This window comes from Syngnathoides biaculeatus, chromosome 6 (assembly GCF_019802595.1).
Source record: "Syngnathoides biaculeatus isolate LvHL_M chromosome 6, ASM1980259v1, whole genome shotgun sequence".
In the NCBI taxonomy this organism is placed as follows: Eukaryota; Metazoa; Chordata; class Actinopteri; order Syngnathiformes; family Syngnathidae; genus Syngnathoides; species Syngnathoides biaculeatus.
In genome coordinates, this window is record NC_084645.1 from 8738020 (window position 1) to 8753561 (window position 15542).

General features: G+C 41.5%; 1 protein-coding gene across 3 annotated transcripts in view; it reads left to right on the forward strand.

The window, feature by feature from the left end:
- The window catches only part of parvaa (parvin, alpha a), a 38242-nt gene that overhangs the window by 6597 nt on the left and 16103 nt on the right, over nucleotides 1-15542 (forward strand). For all 3 annotated transcript variants that reach the window (XM_061822375.1, XM_061822378.1, XM_061822376.1), the window contains exons 2-5: nucleotides 10069-10158; nucleotides 11356-11426; nucleotides 12858-12960; nucleotides 13468-13608. In XM_061822375.1, the coding sequence (XP_061678359.1) occupies nucleotides 10069-10158; nucleotides 11356-11426; nucleotides 12858-12960; nucleotides 13468-13608 (405 nt within the window). The remainder of the gene's footprint in view (nucleotides 1-10068; nucleotides 10159-11355; nucleotides 11427-12857; nucleotides 12961-13467; nucleotides 13609-15542) is intronic.

The following is a 15542-nucleotide window of genomic DNA, read 5'->3' on the forward strand; positions in this document are numbered from 1 at the left end:
CAGGAGGGACTAATGTAGGATGTGTCTTAATGTAGCAGAAATGTGCATATTTTAATGTGGAAAAGTGTAGAATTTGGGGAATATGGAAAAATGTACTTGGAATGGTTTGAGTTGGTCAAAAAACGTGGAAGGAGGGAAAATATAGACTTTTTGTATTTTAAAGTGGGAAAATGTGACATGGGTGAAACCTGTCATTTTTGTAATGCAATTTTGGGGAATGTGGAAAATACTTTGTTGTTGGAATGATTTTAATCAGTCAGGAAATACTAATGTTCAGGGGTTTCAAATGTTAGAGTATGTTTGCAGGCATGAGGATTTCGGCAAGTATGGTAACCGATCTTTCGGTTCCGTAGATTTTTGTCCTGGGAAACGGTGGGAAACGATTTTTTTCGGTTCCCATTGATAATGCTCATGGGAACCGGTTTTTACATGTACTTCTGAATAAAGCCTTAGCAGGCATGAGCATTTTGTCTTTTACGCTTAGCAACCGACATGTTTGACTTGCGTTTGAGTGACCCGGAGATGAATTACTCGACCTTGCGCATGCGTAGCGCAGAAGCGGAAACCGGTGCTGTTTGTAAACCACACTGACAAAGCTGGGCGTTTTAATCATTAAAAATAAAGGGGTTCATGTAGGTTCATTTTATACAGATTGTTGTATTTCGTTGAGAACTTTTTTTACATTCCACACATGGGCGAATTTTATTAAAAGTAAGCCCTGAGATCTGGGAAACGGACTTTCGGTTCCGTGTTTTCTCAGGCTAGGTAACGACACGGTAACGGAATGATCGTTTCCGTGAACTGCTCATGCCTGTGTTTGTACAAAATATCGTACAGTTGAGCGCAGGTTTTTCTATTAAAAGACATGAAACAAATGTTTTTGGGTAGGTAACGGTTAAGGGCAGACACAGCCTGTTGATCATCCTGGTACCGTAGGGCAGGCAGGGGTCATGCGACTGTGGGGAGAGGGAAGGTGAGAGACCACGTTTAAAGGCACAGAATGCAATTCAAAATTTGTGTGCATGAGAAACTTAAAGGAAGACTCTCCCCAAAATTCATATGTACAATAAACACTCCAATGTGAAGTAATATTATTACATATATTTTGGACATTAATTAATAAATGAATAAATAAAAATAAAAAAAACAATTTAAATCCAAGCAAAATCTGGATATGTCCCAGCTTTCACAGCCAGACCCGGAAGAAACGTCCTTGACCTCGCCCCTGATGTCGCCGGTACTTAGCATTTTGACCATTCGTTCTAGCTAAACCAAGATGCCAACGTGTGGTGCACCAAACTGCAACAAAACTGAGAAAACGCACGCAAATGTGTCCTTCTTTAACCTCCCGTGGAGTCATCCTGACAGGATAAAGCTGTGGTTGTCACAGTTGAGTCTCGTTTATTAGCCGGGGAAATTTGCACGCATCTAACCATTACTGGTTATTAGCTGCTTAGGTATAGCCTCTTATGCTGGTATTGTATAAGCAACAACATACTTCATGAGGCTACACAGTGGCGCAGCTGTAAAGCGTTAACGTCAGAGTTAGGAGGACCTGGCTTCAACCCCAGACCTCCCTGTGTGGAGTTTGCATGTTCTCCCCGTGTCTGCGTGGGTGTAACCTGCCTCCTGCCTGTTGACAGCTGGGATAGGCTCCAGCACTCCTGCAACCCTCGTGCGGCTAGGCGGCTAAGAAAATGGGTGGATGGATACATACGGGAAGTCCCAATGTTTTGTTTTTTTTGCATTTTATATCCCAGATATAAATAAACCATTAGATAGTCCTATGCCGTACTAAGAAATTTTTGATTATATAGCCCATAGCATTCACATAGCATTCCAAGACTGTTAAATATGTGTACTCACCAATTTCCCTCTGGATGTACAAGTGGTCCTTTCATCAAACTGTCATAGATCATAAGTAAATTGATATTGAACATGTCTTCGTCCAAACAAACAACTTCGTATCTATTATCTAGTATCTATGTTATGCAGACATGTAAATCGTGATCCAAGTTCATTCCGCTACGCTCCATTATTTGTTCAACCTTTTCAAACTCACGACAACACTGACATTCTGCCACAGTTGGCTTTAGGTCACAAAGAGCACACGAACACCAGTCTTTCGAAACGAGCCTGTCTGGAACACCTCCATGTTATGTGATTGTGCTCCTCCTTCAGCGTCACGCCCCCTCTCCAACAAGTCAAGTTTCACCTGTGTGTATTCTGGCTCAAACGCATAGGCTTAAACATTATACATTATTTTTGTTTTGGTTGCTCAATGACGGGAGTAGTAATAACACGGAGCATCGACTCGCTGTTATACTCGCTTTATTGACTCTTTGCACACAAAACCTCCCGGCAAACGCGCAAGCACCATCCCTTCAACTTCAAACAACCTTCCTAAAGCATAAAACCTCTTAAATACGGCTTTCACAACCTACACCTTTTTGTGGAACAATCTGTCAAAAGTGAATGAACACATAATTTAGTGCCTCCTGTTCTGCATCTTAGTAAATCAGGCCTGTAGTATTTCACTAAAAACTTTTAGTTTTAATTGGCCATTATATTTTAATGTCAGCAGAATGTGTGTCAGTTTGTTACTGGTGTATAGGGTTAGTTTGAGGATGGAGTTGATTATGCAGATGCTGTTCCAGTGAAGGCAAAGATATTCACAGGATGTGCGCGCCATGCTCCCAACACATAAACGCATTGAGTGGTTGACCCTCCTCAGCTATCTGACAGGCCTGATAAAAAGCAGGAAACCTCACAGCTCTTGTCTTTTCCTGACACTGACACTCAGCAAAGATTTTCTGGAATGGCCTTTGCTATTTAGCTTGTTATAATTATATAAAAAAAAAAAAAACAATACTTGTGGAGTGTGTTCCACTCCAGCTCTTTCGTTTAATAATAATAATAAATAAATATATATAATAATAAAAGTCACAGTAGAAAACAGGTGTTTTCAGTTTCCAAATATAGTGTCCCCTATCTACTGTTGATCTAAGGTTTATCATTGCTGTAGTTGGTTTTGTTTTGCAGAGGTAAACAGGACATAGTAATGGTACGCTGAACTTGATTCAGGTACCATATTTTCCTGACTATAAGTCGCTCCGTAGTTTAGGACACACCAGCCAAAAAATGGATAATGAAGAAGAAAAAAAACACGTCGTACTAGAGAATAACTCACCTTTTGAGGGGAAATTTATTTGATAAAACCCAACACTAAAAACAGATATTTCCTCTTGAAATGCAATTTTAAATGAAAATAGAATTGAGAACTAAAGACTAAATAAGTGTACAGTATTGCTAACATTACATGATGCATAAACAACGAATTGAGAACGTGCCTGGTATGTTAACGTAACATAACATTTATTCAGATAATTATAGCATGAATAACATGCTAACAAGCTTACCAAACCACCAGTGCCACTCCAAATCAATAGATCCATTACAGTAGGTACTGTACTACTGTGATGCGCATTGATACAGGGCAGGTCCTCAGCACAACATGTAGAGGAATGACGCAAAAAACAAAAAAACTTTTGATTGGTTGCCGGTGCGAAATCGACCAATGATAGCACAAGTGGCAACTTCCCTTGTCCCACCCATTTCCTTGTGCACGATGTGTCGTTGTTTATGTACTGTATCTTAGTGCTGTGTTTGTGATAACTTTTTTTTTCCAAGCGAGAACATTTTTTGATTTTATTTTTTTCATACTTTACCACCTCAGCATTGTGCCCCAGCAAAAGCTTGCTCCGCGACGCCCAGGGCCATCCATAAAAATATTTTGGGTTCCGGTAACCCGACTGAAATATTTAAAAGCAAATAAAATTGCTGAAGTTGGCATTTCTTTGTTTCTTTTATTTATTTATTTATTTATTTTACATGAATGGAACGTAAGTCTGGTAGTAGTTGGTAGAAGGGTGATGAGGATGGAGCTGCCAGGCAAAAGAGTGAGAGGTAGACCAAAGAGAAGTGTGATGGATGTTGTGGGGAAAGACATTAGGGCTATTGGTGTTAGAGGGGTTAGATGCAGGAGACAGGCTTACATGGAAAAAGATGACACGCTGTGACGAAAGCTGACGGGACAAGCCGAAAGGAAAAGAAGATGATGATCAAATCTACCTGAGCTGTAGTCGGTTTATGGCGCTTTTAGCACAGACAGTGAAAACTTAGTGGGCACTCATCAACGCTGTGTACTTGGGCTGCATGATGCATTGTTTGACCATCATTGGCCATGTACATATGCAAAATAGTTACATTGCAGGGTCTGCTGTGATGTTGGTGTACTGTAACATGTAGAGTGAATTAACTAACATTAAAAAGTGTTGAGCGGAGGGACCTGTTTGGACAGACTAAAAAGATTAACATCCATCTTATGGTAATTTATAAAACTTCAAACAATACACAGGGCAGTATTCTGGTATACTTACCTCCTTTTATCGTAACTATGAAAGAGAACACGGGAAACAATGTACAACTGCTGCATTTTGTATTTCGTTCCTCAGAAGGACATTAAGATGGAATGCCACAAATGCGCGAGGTGCATTCGGGGACATTGCGTAAACGGAGGTAAATATGTGCTTTTGTAATGAAGTACATCAATCCATCCATCCATTTTCTTAGCCGCTTATCCTCACGAGGGTTGAAGGGAGTGCTGGGGCCTATCTAAGCTGTCAATGGGCAGGAGGCGGGGTAGACCCTAAACTGGTTGGCAGCCAATCGCAGGGCACAGAGAGACAAACAGCCACACTCACAATCACACCTCGGGGCAATTTAGAGTGTCCAATTAATATTGCATGTTTTTGGGATGTGCCCAGAGAAAACCCACACAGGCATGAGGAGAACATGCAAACTCTTCACAGGCGGGGCCAGGATTGAACCCGGGTCCTCAGAACTGTGAGGCCAACGCTTTCCCAGCGGAACCACCGTGCCACCTAATACATAATCCTTTTTCTGAGTCACACAGCATGTCAACTTCTGTTTCGGAGACCTTTCACTTTTCCAAATTGTTTGTGCCGTGGGTTGCATGGTGGAGGACCAGTTACCACATCTGCCTCATACTTCTGAAGATTGAGTTCAAATCAAGCCTCGTCTTTGTGGAGTTTGCATGTTCGCCCCGTGGCTGCATGGGTTTTCTCTGGGCACTCTGGTTTCCTTCCGCAATGAAAAAACATGTATGGTAAGAATATAAGATTCTAAATTGCCCATAGGTGTAACTCAGTATGAATTTTACATCTGCCCTGCAATTGGCTGGCAACCAGTTCAGGGTGAACCCTTCCTCATGCCCAATGACAGCCGGCATAGGCTCCAGCACTCCCACGACCGTCATGATGATAAGTGGCTCAGAAAATGGATGGATGGATGGTTTGGGAAGAGAAGATTGTATAAAACCTTTGAATCAGAACGCTTCTCTAATTCTAACAATAAAACCGTGTTCCCCCTCTATTGGCAGAGGTTATGTTCCTTACACCACCTCCCAAAATCTGAAAATCCACGAACAATGGATGCAATGTTCAGATACTTATATATAAGATGTACCATATTTTTACAAGTGTAAGAAACACAAGTCTTAAATTTTCTCAAAAAAGGACAGCATGCCTTATGTGCACAATTGTTGCGTGACTTGTCTAATAAAGTACACTTGAACACTTTGGCATGTATGCTAGCACATTTGTAGTGTACAGGTAGGTATATGGAAGATAGAATATAATGCCACTCACAAGGCAGAGAGGAATAATTGTTTTCTACATCTGTAACCAGAAGAAGCTTACATTGCCCCACACACTACCTTTGTAGGGAGGTCATTACTGACGATGTCGGTCACACTCACTGTCATACATATCGAAACTAAAATGATCATAGCATAACTAGCGATTAATCAAACAGACAAAAGAATGACTCAAGAACTAATTGACACAAAACATGCAATTTAAACCCTATTTGCATCCTCCCAGTAAGCTTTGTGGCACTAAAGATGTCCTTAGTGCCGCAAATCATGCTGGGAGGATGTAAATTGCGTTTGCGGTGCTCGCACCACCTTTCTGGCTCTAAGGATGTCGCGGTAATGGAACTCAAGGAAAATTCCTTGCAGGTGTGTGTAACACCAATTCCCGAAAGGCGTGCGAATTATTAATGTTTATTCAAAATTTGTATTTGCTATGGTGGCATGGTGGCACAACTATTTAGAGTACAGTTCACAGTCCACAGTTCTGAGGACCGAGGTTCAAAATTCGGCCCTGCCTGTGTGGAGTTTGTATGTTTTCTCCGGGCACTCCTTTTTCCTCCCGCTCCCCTAAAACCTACATTCATTGGAGATTAAATTACCCCTTAGTATGATTGTGTGTGTGGCTGTTGTCTGTCTCTATGTTCCCTGCGATTAACTGGCAACCACTTTAGGGTGTACCCTGCCTCCTGCCCGATGTTAGCTGGGATAGGCTCCAGCACTCCCACAACCCTTGTGAGGATAAGCGGCTCAGGAAAATGGATGAATGAAAAAAGATAAACAAAGATGCTTGAGTCAACAAGTTGTGGACGAAACTACTAGTAAAACGCCACATGGCAACGCTGTATAATTTTATTATTTTAAAATAAACCAATCAATACTTTAAATTGTGGATAATATAATATACAATCAATGGAAGTTTAACTTTTTGAATGGAATTATGAGTATTAAACTTTTCTATTATACTCATGTTTTGGAAGGGGCTATATGTTTTCTTTGTAATATGTATGCATATATGTATATGCGAGCAACAATTTGGTTTCATATACCGTATAACCTCGGTTCTCAACCAAAATCCATTCCAAAAGGCGGTTCGGGAAGTGATTTGTTCAAAATCCGTATCGATATTTCCCATTACAATTAATGGAAAAAGAAATAAGGCGTTCCAAGCATAAACAATGGGCTTTTTAAAACATTTTTTTAGCTTTTTATGATTATAAACTGCATTGTGGAAATACATGTATAGTTTAAACTTTATACTTTATATAATTAAATAATTTAAGAAATTTCTTTCTTTTTTGCTTAAAATGTATGCTTTAGTAGTAGAGTAGGCTAGGCCGGAAGTGCATTGCGGTATCTGTCACGAACCTCCCATACGGGGGCGGACTCAAATGCAGGACTTTGAGGCAGAAGCATGATGTTCAATGTAATTTATTCCGAAAACTGGGTCATACACGGTGTAGCAGTCCAACAAGGCAGAGGTACAGAAACGCTAGGCTAGGCGGGATCAGAAAAACAGGTAGCAAGGTCCCATGACTATGGGGCAAACTAACAACTCAACAGGACAAGATCAAACAAAAGCGCACAGAATCGCTGTGACTAGGGTTACCCTAACTTACGTGTAGAGCGGAGAGTCCCACAGGCAGTGAATGCAACTAATGCAAGGCAAGGAACTGGCAAATGCCAGTGACAAAAACTCCAACTTAACTTGTCTAATTACAGTCCCACTGTGAAACAGCTGTGAGCGGTGACAGGTGTCACCGCCCAGAGCAGTGGCATGGCCATGCCCCTCTTGGCAGTCTCCAAGTCTTGCTCATGACAGAAGGCGCCCGCTCTCAAGGCGCAGATCCCAGACCTGAAGAAAACAAAAAAAACCGAACAAAAAAACATGACCAGGGGAGGGTGTAAGAGGGTGAGGGGGAGGGCACAAACCCCCCAACCCCTGTCTGTCTGGTGGCCGTCCAGGCCACCCAAAGCGAGGCCAAGGACCAGGGTCCCCACGGGGTGAATCGGGACGAGGAGGAACCCAAAGGCAAAGCAGGAACAAGACGGGAGCAGGCAACGGCTCAGGACTAAGACCTCCAAGGACATGGTCGTGAGCCGGCCGGGGATCGGTCGCCACCAGGGATCGGTCGTGAGGTGGCCGGGGATCGGTTACCACTGAGTTTTGATCGTGAGACGGCCAAAAATCGGTCGCTGCTGAGGCTAGGTCATGAGGCGGCCGGGAATTGGTCGCCGCCAAGGCTTGATCAGGGAGCGGCCAAGGATCAGTTGCCGCTGTGGCGTGGTCCTCAGGTTCGGAAACGGGTCGGCAGCTACCATGGGATGAGCGTGATTTGTCAGGAAGTCCGTCGCCACCGCGACGTGTGTGAGACGCAGCAGCGGGTCCGTTACTACTGCGGCGTGAGCGTGGTTCAGGAGATCTGTCGCCACCACGACATGAGCTTGGGTTGGCAGCAAGTCTGTGGCTACTGCGATGTGGACTTGGCTCAGCAGCGTGTCTGTCGCCACCACGACATGAGCTTGGGTTGGCAGCGAGTCTGTGGCTACTGCGACGTGGACGCAAAGTGGACATGGCTCGGTAGCGGGTCGGTTTCCACCGCTATGTGGATCTGGCTCAGTAGCGGGTCGGTTGCCCCCACAACATAGATCTGGCTCGGTAGTGGGTCGATCGCTACCACGGCATGAGCATGGGTCAGCAGCGAGTCTGTAGCAACCGCGACGTGGGCGTAGTACGGCCGGTTATCTAATTCCCACCGAACCTCCTCTGTGAGAACCTTAAGTTTGGCACTCTGCCACTCTATTTCCGCCTGCATTTCGCGATAGAAGACCTCGTGATCCTCGCGTCGCTGCACCTTGGAAGTTGTGGACCCGTCCTCCATCTGAGCTGGAAGTTTCGCCATCAGCTCTGGTTCCGCTGGTTGGGTCGTTGCTGGCGTGGCATGTATGGACGATGGCGGTGTCATGGTCGCCGCGCAGTGGGAGGCACAAGGGCTCACCATGCTTGGGTGTCTCTTGTGGCCATCACGTGAAGGACCCGCATATATGGCCAAGAGGGTTCCCAAAAAAGGATTGGAGGACAAGGACTTGGACCTACCGGGCGAAGGCACTCGGGAGCTGGAGGCGCGGCGGATAATATAACGGAGCCCGCCCGAATAGGAGATGCTTTGGTCCTGGGGTGGGCGCCTAACCCTAATCCTTTAAAAAGAAAGGAGGTGGCACGCATAATTTAATGCTCTAAATTTATATGTATAGGGAAGTGAAATAAAACGCAAGACAATTGAGTCGTAAATTCATCTTTATTTCAAGAAACACATAACAAGAACAACCTAATTAAAGTGATATGCAACATAATTTGTGTTTTCCATGGGACATCAGACACTTGATCTCACACAGAAGGACCGTGCACTTGCACCGTGCTTGTGCTCAGTTTCTCTCGCCTAACCCTGACCCGAAACACACAGCCAGGAAAACCAAGGAGTGGCTCCTTAATAAGCATATCAAGGTTCTGGCATAGCCGAGCCAGTCTCCAGACCTAGTAGGTTGGAACAGCTGGCGGAAGGTGTCTGGTATAGTATGTGATAGAAGACTCTCTGCTAGGATGAAGGACAGTGTTTATAAAACAGTGGTGAGGCCGGCCATTATGTATGGAGTAGAGACGGTGGCACTGAAGAGACAACAGGAAGCAGAGCTGGAGGTGGCAGAAATGAAAATGTTGAGGTTCTCTCTAGGAGTGAGCAGGTTGGATAGGATTAGAGATGAGCTCATTCGGGGGACAGCCAAAATCGGATGTTTTGGAGACAAGGTTCGAGAGAGCGGACTTCGATGGTTTGGACATATCCAGAGGCGAGAGAGGAAGACCAAAGAGAAGTTTTATGGATGTTGTGAGGGAAGACATGAGGGCAGTTGGCGTTAGAGAGGAAAATGCATGGAAACATGGAAAAAGATGACGCACTGTGGCTACCCATAACATGCCAAGCCAAAAGGAAAAGAAGTAGTATGTATATATGTATATGTAACGTAATTATAAGTCTCACATTAGCTGAGCATGCAAAATTTTAGTTTGTGCTCACGCAGGTTGTTTGTCCCAAATTTTAGATGAAAAAAAAAGGAAAAAAAATCTGGACAGTCCATATACTGAGACCTGCTCTTCAGTTGCCCACTTGCTTGCATGCTGCTGATTTGTGTGCATGAATTGTGAAAACCAAACATTGTGTGTAAATGATTGCATTGTTCATGATATCCTTACTTACTTATCTGAAAATATTATTCAGTTTATCATTGAAATCAAAATTGTGTTGTTTTTTTTTATGGTTCCTAATTTCTCTTCACTCCAGTCTCTGAGCTTCAGGAAGAGGGGATTAATGCCATCAACCTTCCTCTCAGCCCATCCCACTATGAACTTGACCCTGAGGACACCATGCTAGGTATTCACTTTACAGTCCCTCAATTACTCATGAACATCTTAAGTTTAGTAATACCAGAGGATAGTATTCAAAAGTTGTAGACTGTTCCAGAAATCTATTACCAAGACAGTTAAATTTCATTTTGTGTTACACTTGTTTGAGAAGAGAAGATTGCATAAAATCGCTTCTCTAATTCTAACAGTAATAATTCTAATAACTCTCTAAATTAATTGGGCTGCCCAGAAGAATTAGCAAATGTTAACTTTAGTTTGCTTTTGCCTTGAAAAATTATCATACTTGCCCCCAAGGAGGGTCAAAATCAAACTTGGAAATGAAGCCCATTTCCACCAAGAATTACAGTTCAATTCAGTATGATATGTGAAACACTCAGTTCCATCGGTCTTGATTTGTCCACAGAGATAATTTCCAAGTGAAAAAACAAGGTAAAAACATAATGGGGAAAAAAAGCTTGTTTATCATGTGGTAAACAGGAGAAATAATAAAAAAAATACACACACATGCACAGTATATACGAAGGTTATCATAATTTCCAAGAGGTAAGAAATATTTTCTTATTAATTTACATGCATGTTTCTTTTTTAATGTTCATACAGGAAATGTTTCTCCTTTTTTAGTCTATGGACATAATTTTTTTTTTATGTTTACTGCTTCAAAAGGTGAGGTGACATACCACATTCTGTATGTTACATTGGACATGAAACTAAATGTTTAAAAATCTTCATATATTTTTACTTCTTACTGATCCAGTATTAAAATAAGTATAGAATCATAACAGTCGAATCACAACCTAAAGAATCAAAATGGTATCTTGAGGTATCTTATGAACAGGAAGTAATATGTCTCATGCAGTTCGGCCAGACATCTTGCTTTGCCTCACGGCAAAGTGTTAACACAGTTCTGTATCAGAGAAAGCGGGACATACTTGACTTTTTCATCCTCACACAAAAACAAATAAATATAGGAGATTATAACTGAGAGTACTTTTTATGGGTGTAAAGGCATATATTTTTTTAAGATTTATTTTCTGCATGATTCTTAATTCAATTTCTTGCTGATGTTGATCCTACACTTCTCATGTAACTGACCCAGCTATTGCCATCACACCTGCACAAGCACACAAGCCACTCAGTGGAAATAAACCTTTGAACTGATAGCATTCCAATTGGACCTTTACTGACATCATCCTCATCTTTGTAGAGGAGAATGAGGTGCGTACCATGGTGGATCCAAACTCCAAGAATGACCGCAAGCTCCAGGAACTTATGAAGGTCAGTGGTGCAAGGAAAAAGTATTCAGGACATCTTACCTGAGTCTATTTACACCATACAGCAAACATCCCACACATGATGGTAGAAGCTGAGGACCTGTGAAAACGAAACCTGTGTTGCCTGTGTTGTAACACTCGCTGTTTTTTGTGAATGTACTGAACTGAACAGCTTAAGTATGTGATTCTTTCCTCTGTGTGCGCTGCGGCGAGAGATTCAGCTGGTTCTCGGAAACAAAACTACTGAAGCGTTTTGTTACTTCCTCTGAATTTACAGCAATTGACCAATGAGCATCCAGCATGCAGGCAACGACAGGACTGTAGTGAAAGTTCCTCCATTCAATTTGACAAGGAATGAGAACTGCAGCATTCTGTCAGCACTATACTATCCATCCATTTCCTGAGCTGCTTATCCTCACACCGGCACGTTTCGAGTTGAGTCGGAGGAGTGCTGGAGCCTATCCCAGCTATCAACAAGCAGGAGGCGGTGTACACCCTGAACTGGTTGCCAGCCAAACCCAGGGCACATAGAGACAGACAAGAGTTGCACTCACAATCACACCTCGGGGCAATTTAGAGTCCCCAAGTAATGCATGTTTTTTGGATGTGCGAAGTGCCTAGAGAAAATCCACGCAGGCACGGGGAGAACATGCAAACTCCACACATGCGGGGCCGGGATTTGAACCCCGGTCCCCAGAACTCGCTCTAACCAGTTGCTCCGTGGTACCCCCGACTATACTAGTGTACTGAAAATACTCAATGTATTGAGTGATGTCATGTATAGCACTCAGTTAATTGCTGCCATGAGTTATTCACAATTCGCATGGCAATGAACTACGATAACTGAGTCTTACTGTTCATCCTCACAGCGATAGCTTTCACTGGTATCATTGCTGCCAATGGCTAATGTTGAGTAAACTGGATGAATACAAGCACACCGATTTATAAAGCGTTAAAATAGTTGTGAATGTATAATAATGTATATATATATAATATATTTATGCATACATACTATCTTTTCTGTCTCTAATCCAATTATCATAGCAGCAAGGTTTTTGTTTAATATTGATCATAGGTCAAACTTGTATGATTGACGGAGCCAACAGAAATAAAGCTGAGATGCAATACTGAGGCCACCAAACCTGAACCCCTTTACCCCCTCAAGTTTATCTTAATTTTGTTCATTGTTCCCACCAATTTTTCCTTTTGTTGTTGTCATTATTATTATTATGTGCTGTGCGTGTTGTGCAGTGTATTTTTTTTTAACTCACAAGTATTGCATCTTGTCTTGTTGTCAGAATAGGTATCACCCAAGGGTTTAGATAAGAAAATTTGAAACCTAAAAAATTTTTTTACTTAAAGCGAGTATGTAAATAATTGTACATTGCTTTTGGAACATTTAATTTGCAAATAATTTTCCCATGTGGTCACATAGGTGTTGATCGACTGGATTAATGACGTTCTTGTTGGGGAGCGAATCATTGTGAAGGATCTTGCTGAAGATCTCTATGATGGACAGGTCCTGCAGAAACTATTTGGTGAGTTCATCCAGTCGCTCAATATTATGTTATCTAGTCTCAGAAAGCCATCGATTGTTGGTCCTCAAAAAGAGATATTTTCAAATAAAGTATTCCGTCGTTTTATCGCGTGGGTTACGTTCTGGACCATCCCAGAAATACATAGGGGAAATCAGCAAAAATATGATTTGATGTATTTTTTATGATTTATACCTATTTTAAAACTGTATGAACACCCCCAGATATTTGTTAATCTTTCCAACACTCATATGAACCTCTACTGTGCTCTTATAAACACTTTCTGTACTCTTGAACTTTTAAAAATATAGTTTTGCAAAGTAGTACTTTACATAATGTATATTTTATTCTTTGTTTTCAGCTACCAAGTGTATATTTTACAAAAAAAAAAATCCTGCAGTTTGGTGAATCATGCAGGATATTGTTATCAGAAAAAAAAATCCACAATCCAGGAGCACAGTACGGTAATCGTTAGCAGTGGTTATCGGCTGTGCTTATAATGTGTTTCAGAAAAGCTGGAAGGTGAGAAGCTTAATGTGGCGGAGGTGACACAGTCAGAGATCGCACAGAAGCAGAAGCTGCAGACTGTTTTAGAACGGATCAACGACTCACTCAAACTATCCACGAGGAACATTCGTTGGAATGTTGACTGTAAGTGACTGTAATTGTCATGCAACCTATTCAGTTAAGCCTACAATTTCATAGACCTGTGTAATCAACATTTTATGAAGTCAGATTTATTAGGTATAACAACAATATGGTAGTGCAGGAATGAGCGTATGATTGCTCATTATTTTTCAAATCCACACTGTAATATAGTTCTGGAATTGGAATTATAGAGATTTCAAAATATGGCGGGGTCACAAAGATGAAGTGAATATTGTAAACATGTAAGTAATTTCAAACATTTGTGTACATTATGTTTAAATACTTCATATAGTTTGGATTTTTACGATATCTGAAGATCAACAGAAATTTTTGGCCCCATAATCTTGGTAAAAAAAGACTGAAATTAAGTCGAATGTTGCAGTCACCGTGATTTGACGGGCGCATATGCGCCCGTGCACCATCGTACTCGCAATCTTCACAGTCGAGCACAAAAAAATCACACGCGTAAAATTTGTTACGAGTAGAATTACATAGATATTGAAAGACGTCGCTTATTTTGGGTAGTCTTGGCACTATTTCCGCGTTTATTTAATAAACGTTGGAAACAAAACAAACCTGATCCTAAACAATCAGTATTCACCTGGAAACAGGAAATGCATGTTAACCATACTGAGCATGTTCGGAAGTTATGCCAAAAGCGTCATGTTTGGAGCGTTTGTGGAGTTTGACATTTTTGTTTCCTATTTTAGTTATGTATTTTTTTATTTTATTTTTAATTTACAGTTATGTTATATTAATCTGTTAAGAAGTTGTAAAATGATGTTTTTTTTTCCCAATTTAGAAATATACTGGTATTTCATCCCTAATCAAAGGAATACTCCACTGATAAATGAAAAGCCTTAATCTGATAGGTAATGTCATATGTACTGTATCTCGAAAATTTGAGGTTAATCCGATATTTAGTGGCATTTTGAGAAGATTTTTTTGGGCAATTACGACTTTTCATGGGCGCCACGATTTTGGCAAGTCACATGACCTACTTGTGCGGATGTGACGTATTCTATGTGTAAAAAAAGAAATCATGGCCGATTTGTAGTGTAATCACATGCAGTACCACCACCATTGGACACGTGAAAATGCCCTACTTTAGTGTGAAATTTTGCCATAATTCGGATAGAAATAATCTGAGGAAGGCTCGGTGTCATATTCTGCCCAGTTAGTAAAAGAAACATTTAAGGTCCCAGTGGGCTAGCAAAGTGTGGTCGCCCTGAGCTGTACGACATACTGTGAGTACAGTTTTATTTGCGCATTGTTTTAAGACCAACACACTTAGAGTCAAATAAATATCTGAATTCTTTTAAATAACAAATTTTATCATGTTGCTAACCAATGATGACAAGTACTTTTTTACCATTAATGCGACTTCTTGTGCTTCATTGGTCATGCAAGAGTTACAACTTTCATCTGTTATACGTGAACTTAATTCAATTTGATTTGTCATCATGATGGCACGATGGTGAACATTTCTTGCTGACAAAGGCATGTCTTTTATTCGTTTGATTGTCTTGTCTTTATGCGAAGTTGGCAAAATTTTGATTGTCCACGTTGATTACGAATGCTTTGGCATACTCCCAATCTGTAAATTTAAACACACAGTAGTACACTCCCTCTCCACAAAGGCTGTCCATCCTTGTTGAAAACTTCGGTACGCCTCATATTTTTTTTCTTTGAGCGACCTTGGTCAAAAGTTTCCGGAATTAGTTATTCCAACACAATCAGCGTTCGACCCTTCTGCGCCTGTGGTTAGTTAGCTCGTCAGACTTCGCATCATTCCCATCTGAAGATCCATCCAAATATTCACCATTATTTACAGCCACAGGTTCAAATCTGTATGGGCGTATTCCTCCGTCTTCCCGATCAACCAATACTGCTATTTCTTCATCAGATGACGATAAATCCGAGAAATCAGCGCTGTC